At 27.9% G+C, this 10,022-nt stretch overlaps 1 protein-coding gene across 1 annotated transcript; it reads left to right on the forward strand.

Annotated features, from left to right (window-relative positions):
• Positions 1-344: 344 nt before the first annotated feature.
• Positions 345-9,409, forward strand: LOC120071577 (cyanogenic beta-glucosidase-like). The gene is made up of 13 exons (XM_039023914.1): positions 345-506; positions 2,129-2,198; positions 3,360-3,417; positions 3,521-3,597; positions 3,787-3,864; positions 4,070-4,157; positions 5,307-5,562; positions 5,663-5,772; positions 7,015-7,238; positions 7,918-7,949; positions 8,069-8,174; positions 8,281-8,383; positions 9,241-9,409. Exons 1-13 carry the CDS (start codon positions 345-347, stop codon positions 9,407-9,409), a joined length of 1,533 nt encoding a protein of 510 aa, XP_038879842.1.
• The last annotated feature ends 613 nt before the right edge of the window (positions 9,410-10,022 follow it).

Genomic DNA, 10,022 nt, shown 5'->3' on the forward strand with positions numbered 1-10,022 from the left:
AGTATATTATTAGTTTGAACACAGGACTTTCGAAACCACCTGTTCGGATACCAACTTAAATCACTATTAATCTAAAGGGTTAAACGAATAGATGAAGGTAAAATGTAATATTACATTATCTAACAATACACAAGTTATTCTTGTCACAACCCATTAGTTTCGATATAGAATTTGGTCACGTTAATCTAATAATTAGATCTCACAAATATAATAATAGAAGTAATATAATAATGATAATGAAGCTTGCAAGATTTGCTTGCAAAGCTTGGCATCATCTCCATGTATAAATAGGGTATGTAGGGCCAGAAAAAGAGTAGTCTCATCTCCAAAACAAAAACTAGGGGATGGCTTCCAAGCAAAGCCATAGCTTTCTTAGGTTTGTGTTTTTTGTTGGTTTAGTTGTAATTGCAAAGGCAAATGAACCCTCTAAACACCCAATTGATGTTGTGAGAAGAAGCAGCTTTCCCAAAGGTTTTGTTTTTGGCTCATCATCAGCTGCATATCAGGTGAGAAAAAAACTTCGTATTATTTCATTTTTTTAAACAAAACTCTGAAATTATTTTTTTTTTCAAATTCTGTTTTTAATTATTTTGTTTCTCATTTAAAAAATTAAAAACAAATTTCTTATTTTTGGGTAAAAATAAAGCTAAAATATCATTTTGTTTCTTGTACTTTGAAGTTTTTTCAATTTTAATCTCTCTACTTTCAAGAAATTTTAAATTTAGTTTGTATTGTTGATTTTTTTTTTCCAAAAACTTTTTGTTAATTACTAGCGTTTTGAATCTAAAATTTACAAACATATTCATATATTATATTTCTTTAAATGAAAACTATTTTTTATTATTTAGTCAATTTTGATAAAAAAAAAAAAAAAGTCAATTATAAGGGACTAAATTTAAGATTTATCACAAATACCAGAACTAAAATTGAATATTTGAAAGTATAGAGACTAAAATTGAACCAGTCTCAAAGTACATGGATCAAAATGTTATTTTATCGTATTAGAACAATGAAGTCCAAACAAGCATTTCGTCAAGAAAAGGGAAGAAAAATACAACTATCTAAAAATGGTGAACCAAAAGAATAACCATCCTACTGGGTACGTTGAAGGATCTCACATTGAAAAAAATAGAGTTCCCACAATTTATATAAGATACATAGATTATTCATTTTATTGCCCGTTAATTTTGAGATGAATTGATATTTATTTATTTCTTTATTATAATTGAAACCATGTTATCTAATACTTATAAAATGTTTAATGTATAATATAATTTTCATGACAAGAAAACCCCATGATTTGCTATGTGTAAAAAGCATGATAAGTCGTTCCATAATTAGTTACAAATTTTTGTTAAATAATAACCTCAAATAGTACCTTTGGTTACAAATATTTATTATAGTATATATGTAGATATATATACATATATATTTGACATATTTTATACATTGTTCAAAATAAAACAAGTTTATATTATTCAGTTCCATTTGGTATGATTAGGAATCTAATTGTTTTCTTGGTTCAAAATAAAAGTGGAGATATAAAATCTTAAACATTTTAGATAAAGATATATGTTGTAACTAATTAACTATACGTTAAGATTGATATTATAATTTTTTTTTAAAGGAACAGTTGCAATATAACAATCAGACCCAAAGTATTAGCATATATGACATAATGTAAAAAAATTTATAAGTATGACAAAATTTAGATAGTCTATAAGCGATAAACCATATTGTTAGTAGGAGTCTATTAGTGATAGACTATATCGTTGGTAAAAGTCTATCAATGATAGAAGTTTATCGCTGATGGACTTGACTATGTTTGTATCTTTTAAAAAATGACGTTATACCCTTGATTTTTATCTTTAAAAATACTACGAATTGCAATTACCCTTTTTTAAATATATTTTTTTAACATATGAAGACTAAATGAGGGGAAGAAAACATTCTATGAAATAAAGATTAAGAATCGAAATGTGTTTTTAATGATAAAATAATGATTTGAAATTTCATTTTTGTTCGTTTTCATGAGTTTTTTTTTATTTACCTTTTTACTTTACTTATTTTTCTTTTTCTTTTTCTTTATTTCATTTTAAATTCTAAATCTTATTCATAATTAAATCAGTTTGAAGGTGCTGCTTTTGAAGATGGTAAAGGACCAAGTATTTGGGATAACTTCACTCACCAACACCCAGGTCTCTTTCATCTTAGCATATTTCTCATAGTTCACTCTATTTTTCAAAGGAGGATTTTCAAAAATAAAAAAATAAGAAAAATTATTTACACAAAATAGTAAAATTGTATTCTTATTTGATAGAGATTGATACAAGTCTATCCGTGTCTATTACTGTCTATCAGATAAAAACCTATAGAAGTCTATCACTGATAAACGCTAATAGAAGTTTACCAATGTCTATTAGTTTTTTTTTCCTATTTCTATAAATAGTTTGACATTATTTCTATTTGCGAAAATTTTTCTTCAAATCAATTGTACGATATGAGGTGATTTTTTATACCATGTTTGAGCATAAAATATATGAGGAAGATATTTTAAATTATAAGAAATATCGAAACATGTACTATTTATATTTGTTAAGTACTAACTATTATGCTTAACAAGTTAAAATGAATTCAGATTATTTTAGCTAATATCATTAATTTAGTGTGATTATCTTCTTAGAAAAAAAAACTTAGAATTTCATTAAAAAAAATTAGTATTTACTTTCATAACGTATGTCCAATATCTACTTTCATAACGTATGTCCAAACAATGAAGTGAAGTTTCTTTTCAAAAAAAAAAAAAAAATAATCAAGTTAGTTTTATTTAATAATAAAAATATATTTATGCCAATTGTCAATTTATGATAATCGGGGTGTTTGAACAATGAATGAAATTGTAAATTTAATGAGTTATGAAATTCGGGGAATTGTGAATTTTCAGAGCCTTCAATATAAGGAGTTGGTTGGACATAAAATTGATGTCTTTTTCATCGTGGTTCCCACCAACTTTTTGAGACAGACAAGGAGTGAAGTTCGGAACTATACTTCATCAAACATTCTTACTCTTCTAATCTTTTGGATCAAACCTCAGTGAGGGAATGTCATAGTCCTAATATATGTTATTTCTAGTTTTACATCAAGTCATCTCCATTATTTTATTTTCAAGAAAAATCATATTTATTTTTTAAAATATTGATGTCAACAAAAATGTAAAGGTTTCAATTTTACAAAATTGTCATTTTTACTATTCCTTTAAAAATGCTTATTATTTTTATTTTTTTTTTAAAAAAAGAAATAATTAAGGGAACACGTTTTAAAAAAAAAAAACTTATGAAATTATTTCTTTAAAATTGCAGAGAAAATTTATGATCATAGTAATGGAGATGTTGCCCTTGATCAATACCATCGCTATAAGGTAAACAGAGAAAAAATATGTTTAGGTTATATTATTTATTCTCGTAGTCATTTTTTTATAGTATATGTTTAAAAATTTATATGAACATTTCATCATAATGCTGGAAGATGTTGCCCTTATGAAGAAAATTGGTTTTGATGCTTACCGATTCTCAATCTCTTGGTCTAGAGTTTTGCCAAATAAGAGATATAAACTATCAATTTCTTTTTAAAAAATTGGGCTTAGTTCGTAAAAACGTTCGTATAAATAGATAACAAAACAAGATAATTCATCGATAAAATAGATATTTATAAATTTGTATGAAAAACGAAATAGTTATCAAACGGGTCTTATCTACTTACTATTTTTTTTTTAATATTTTCTTGTAGAGGGAAAACTTAGTGGCAGTGTGAACAAAAAAGAAATTGAATACTACGACAACCTCATCAATGAATTACTTGCAAAGGGTGGGTATTGTTATAATATTTGCAAATGCATGGCGATCTTTAAATCGTATGGATATAATTAATTTGATTTATATACTTTTTTTTAGTACAATTGGAATAGAAGAAATCAAATCGGAAACTTTGTAGTAACCAACACATTCGAATGTAAATTGAAGTAGGTTGGATTTCGATTAATATAATCACAACTTTGGATTTTAATTTGTAGGCATCCAACCCTATGTGACACTTTTTCATTGGGATACTCCCCAAGTTTTAGAAGATGAATATGGAGGGTTTTTGGGAAATCAAATTGTGTAAGTATGAAAATTTCATAATTTCTCTCATTCAATATTAAAATATCACATAGCATTTTAAGGGCAAAGAAATTGTTAATAAAATAAATACTTACAATAAAGTTTACTTTTGAACTTGGGGTTTAAGTGAAAGCTAACTATCAACTATGGTAAGATTGTAAGTTTTCTTTTTAAATTCTTATCTATATTTTCTATTTTTAATTCATTTAGAAGTCAATTTTTTTCCCAACCTTCAACTTTGAGGATGTTTACTAATTAACTGTTAAGCATTCTTATATTGGAATCAAATAAATCTTCATTGGTTGTTAATTAAAGAAGCTGATTAAGAAGTCGCATATTTTTTTAAATTTATTTTTTCACAATTTTAATCAAATTATTAATAAAAAATTTAGGCCCGTGTGTTAACTATTTGATGTTTTGATTTTAGTTTTTGAAAATTAAGTATATAAACATTGCTTTCACCTCTAAATTTCTTTATTTGTTGCCTAACTTTTGTCAATGTTTTAAAAAACCAAGCAAAATTTTGAAAACTAAAAAAAGTAGGTCCCGCTTTGTAACTATTTGATTTTTTGTTTTTGGATTTAAAAAATGAAGCCTATTTTCTCCTAATTTTTTTACAATGATTTGCATCTTTCTTAGGTACAATTGTTGAATTCTTAGCCAAATTTCAAAAACAAAAACAAATTTTAAAAAGCTATTTTTTTAGTTTTCAAAATTTGGTCTGGTCTTATAAACCATTGGTAAAAAATAGATAATAAAGAAAGAAATTTGGAGATAGAGAAGTAGTGTCTTTAAAAACAAGAACAAAAAATCAAATGGTTACCAAATGAGGTTATGGTTTTTAAAGTTTTGTCTTTGAAATTTTGCTAAGATTCCGATTCTTGTATTTAAAAACAATGTAAACCATTGAAAGAATGTGAGAGATATACTTTTCAAGAACTAAAAACTAAAAACTAAATGTAAAATAGTTACCAAACGGATCTTAAGTTTACATTTATAAATTACAATTGATTTTGGTATAAGTTTTCACTTTTTTCCCCCTTGAAACATAAGCTATACTAAAATTTTGTAAAATGAGCTATTGAATTTTAAAAGACGAAACATTTGGATGAAAATTCAACATAATAATGTTAAAAATCAATTTTATAGGAATGACTTTCGAGACTTTGCCAAACTTTGCTTCAAAGAGTTCGGAGATAGAGTGAAGCATTGGATCACCTTAAATGAGCCATGGAGCTTTTGCATGGGAGGCTATGCCCAAGGAGCTAATGCCCCGGGTAGATGTTCTTCTTGGCAACCATTTAATTGTCTTGGTAGAAATTTTAGTATTGAACCGTACATTGTTGGTCATAATCAAATTCTTGCTCATGCTGCTGCCATCGAAGTGTACAAAACCAAATATCAGGTTTCTTAAATACATACATGAACCGTTATTTGCTACTTCAGTTTCAATTCCCAACTTAGAATTAGAACTACAAACTTCAATGATTGAATTTAATTTGTAGGCTCATAAAAGAGGTGTGATTGGTATTACATTAGTGTCAATTTGGTATACTCCATATTCAAATAGTGAGGCAGATAAAAAGGCCGCAATTCGAGCTCTTGATTTTGCTCTTGAACATATATATAATTATAAATGAATTTTCTAGGTTACAAGACCGCAATTCGAGCTCTTGATTTTGCTCTTGAACATATATATAATTATAAATGAATTTTCTAGGTTACAAAGACTTTGTTTGATAATTATTTCATTTGTCGACTTTTAGTTTTGAAACTCGATCTATAAATATTATGTTTTTGTTAATGATCCCATATTGGTGAAATGGAGAAAAAAACTTCACAATGGTTATTAACTACTCGATGCAAAATGAAAAAAGATATAATTCGATTCTAGAATTATTAACCCAAAAGAGATTGACACCATTTTAAGGAGACGTGTTGATGTTCCTACATTAGAAAATAGAAAGACCTCGCAGTAAAGTTTATTCGATGAATTACTTCTCTCATTAAAAATTAGTTTTGAGATAGAATCTCATGTTTATCTAATAATTTTCACTTCTTGATTTCTTTGTTTTATCATCTAATTTTTAGAAGTGTTTTAAAAAATCAATCTTAGGTCTCATATAATAACCATTTGATTTTCACCTTTCTTAAACATCATGAATTCATAACCAAATTCTAAAAAAAAAAAAAAAAGAAATTCAAACACTAATTTTTTTCCTCAAAACTTACCTTGGTTTTTAAAAGCACTAGAAAAATAGTTATACAACAAAAACAAAGTAATCAACAATTAGGAATAATGTTTATAAGGGTCAAATTTTTAATAAGTATTTGACTCTATAATTTATATCACTAGAAGAAAATAATCATTTCCTGATGCTTGAAATTATTAGAAAATGGTGGAAAACGTGTCCGATGATCATCTCCCAATGATTATTTAGTTATTGGGAGTTTTGTCGGGATATACCTATCAGGAGACCATCACCCGACGTTCATATACATTCTGTCGAGAGTTATCTACTTCCGACAGATGTATATTTGCCATCGGGAGTTCCTTGATCTCTCGACGATTCTTCTATCATCGGGAGTTTGATTCGGAAACTCAATTTCTTGAAATCAAACTCTCGATGATTTACCAATCATCAGGAGATAGTGGAACTCCCAACGCCGTCGTCAGGAAATCAAACTCTTACCCCTTTTCCATTTTACCTATAGCTCCTGACGATTATTATACGATGTCTGGAGATCTTATATCTTCCGACAATCGCACTCCCAACAATATTTTTAGTATCTGAAGATCATGTTTTCTTGTAGTGTTCGTCAAATATTATAATAAACTAAACTTAGTATATACTCATGGCAGGTTCTTGCATCCTCTAACCTATGGAGATTATCCACCTATTATGAGGGAACTTGTGAAGGAGAGATTGACCAAATTTAAAAGGGAAGAAGTTGCCCTAATTAAAGGGTCCTTTGATTTCCTTGGATTAAATTACTACACTGCTAATTCTGCAAAAGATAATCCCAAAGCACCTGGTCCACAACCAAGTTACTTGACAGATTATCGTGCTGATCTTACAAGTATGTATAAATTACTCTAAAACTGATCATAACTAGTCAATTATTAGAATAACTTGTCATAAAATTAGGTTTCCTTTTGCCTTCATATTACAAGGTTTGCAAGTATTTAGTTTTCCAGATTTGAAAACGTTTTTTCCGTCCTTATTTGGATTTGAAAACGTTTTTGTTTATTTAATTTGGATTTTGAAAACATTTTCTTTTATTTAGTGTAGATTAGAAAATTTGGTTCATTAAGACGTGATGTGAGTTCTTTAGATGCACTTTGTTTTTATATTGCTTTTCTCTCTATTTTTCATTCTCGTAGCATTAGCAAAGTTTTCATTTGATTCTAACACATCTCTTTAAGAGTAATAGATTAAAAATGATTTAACAACAAAATCGTGTCATAATTTGCGTTCAAAGTAGTGGTCATTCCACGAGCAACAATTTATTTGTTCAATAACTTTTTTAGTACGTTTGGGATAGGAGGATTTGAACCATGGACCTCGTGATTTTTAGGATACTCGAATGTCAATTGAGCTATGTTTGATTTGACAAATTCCTTTCCATCGTCTATAATAGTTTTAATTGTCTATTTGTTCTCAAGTCCAATCTGATTGATACAATGGCTAGCAATTGCAATTTTAGATTCTAAAGCATTTTGATTAGACATTTTGTAATGCTTGTTTGTGTCTTTCAGCTGATTGCAATGGAGTCTCAATTGGTCCGAGGGTAATTTGCATGCAAACGTTTTTTATTGATTGATTCGTACATTTGTGCTATCATTTATTATTATCTTATTTCAAATGTCGAATCTAGCTAACGATTAATTTTGATTACGTTACATATAGTTTAATGTAACTTCTTGGCTAGCGGTTTATCCTCAAGGCTTTAGAGATCTATTGATCTACACAACGACCAACTACAACGATCCAATTATCTATATCACAGAGAATGGTTTGTAATGAAACAAATACAAAGAAAAATATGTTTGATAAATTGCACATAATCACATTGTTTTTTTTTTTTTTTTTTCCGAATTAACTAAAATCATATGTTGTAGGATACCTTGATATTGAAGGTCCCCCACTTAAGGAAATGATCATGGATAGGCATAGAGTGAGATACCATCACTATCATTTGATGGCTCTTAAAGAAGCAATAAAGTAAGTATCAAGACAAGGATTGACGTTATGTCTCTCTTTTTTATATGCTATATAATTGAAAGAAACTTTTGTATTTCAATCACATTAACTATTTTAAAATAGAAAAATTATTTTAAAAGATAAAATTGTTGAAAATATTTACAAATAATAACAAAATATTATAATTTGTCTATGATAGACTGTGATAAACTACTATCTGTATCTATTAAAGATAGAGATAGACACATAGTAGTCTATCAGTGAAATTTTGCTATATTTGTAAATATTTTGGTTCATTTTTATATATTTGAAAACAACTCTTTAAAAGACTTGGTGGATAATGACAAATTCTTCTATCTTTCTGTCTCTCTCTCTCTCTTAAATAAGTTTTATTTGAATATATCTTTTACTGTATATATAGTTGGAATGAGCTGTAAAAAGATGAATACAACTAAAGATACATCAATGTGTTGCTCTTGATTATAGTAACGATTTATTGGTTGAGAATCATACATGAAAAAAAAGTCAAGAGACATCATAATCTTTTTAAGATATACGTGCTACTCCCGATCTCATAAGCAATTGATGTTGAGATGAAATTGCATGTGCTCTTATATGGTCTTAGAGTTCATGAAGCTAAATAAATATTGGGTAAAACAAAGGTTCTGATATAAGAAAGGTGAATGTAAAGAGACATCATTTTTAGAGAACATATCGAGGATTTTACGTTGAAAAAATTACATTCCCAACCTACATTTATCGTAACTAATTTGGTTTTAGATAGATGGTAAGCACATGTGTTATCTAATAATATTAAATATATTTCTTATGGACTTAAAAATTTTCTCTTTTATGACAGTTTTTGGAACTCGTTGTAGGGCTGGCGTAAGGGTGAAAGGATACTTTGCATGGTCATTGATGGATAACTTTGAATGGGCAAGCGGATACGTGGTTCGTTTCGGCCTCACTTATATTGACTATAAAAACAATTTGAAGAGAATTCCGAAGCTTTCTGCCAAATGGTTCGAAAATTTCCTCAAAACTTGAAAATGATCCATCACATTGAATTATTGTCCCTCTTATCTGTTGCATTTGGATGTGCTTTAGTTTTATTAATAATTAAGGAGGGTTTATTTTCTCATTTTGGGATGAAATTCCATGTTTATCTATAACAGCTATTTAAAGCAACTAAAATATGTCCTAAAGAGGGGATTGTTTTCTTATGTATAATTTTGAGATCTATTTTGTGATGAATAATCATTATAGTTCTGGCTAGTTCTCTCATGGGTTGCTCTACTAGTTATTCCTTGTATGAATAATTATTAATTAATATCTATTGGAATGTCTTGAATCTATTACTTGACGCTTTGAACAACAAAGTATGGGGGTTTTGCTGACCGTTATTTACGTATTTGTCTATATACGTTGTTTATGTTTTTTATCCTAGGATTTAGAGAAGTGAGATATATAAACCCTCTAACCATAGAAGCTCCAATAGTATGTAATCTGAATTATCCTCTCTAATAAAACAAATTTCCTCACTACTACAGAAATTTGATTATTTGACGTTTTTCCAGTGTCAAGTAAAGGGTATACTTGACAATTATAAAAACGTCAACTATTCGAGTGTTAAGTATAGTGTGATAACTTGACTATGAAA

The sequence above is a fragment of the Benincasa hispida genome, chromosome 2, assembly GCF_009727055.1.
Source record: "Benincasa hispida cultivar B227 chromosome 2, ASM972705v1, whole genome shotgun sequence".
NCBI classification, from domain to species: domain Eukaryota; kingdom Viridiplantae; phylum Streptophyta; class Magnoliopsida; order Cucurbitales; family Cucurbitaceae; genus Benincasa; species Benincasa hispida.

Bases quoted from the DNA above. Each gene is read 5' to 3' on its own strand.
- LOC120071577 (XM_039023914.1), top strand. From the start codon at position 345: ATGGCTTCCAAGCAAAGCCATAGCTTTCTTAGGTTTGTGTTTTTTGTT. The intron at 507-2,128 runs GTGAGAAAAAAA...TAATTAAATCAG, and splicing joins CATCATCAGCTGCATATCAG to TTTGAAGGTGCTGCTTTTGA. The intron at 7,950-8,068 runs GTAATTTGCATG...CGTTACATATAG, and splicing joins GAGTCTCAATTGGTCCGAGG to TTTAATGTAACTTCTTGGCT.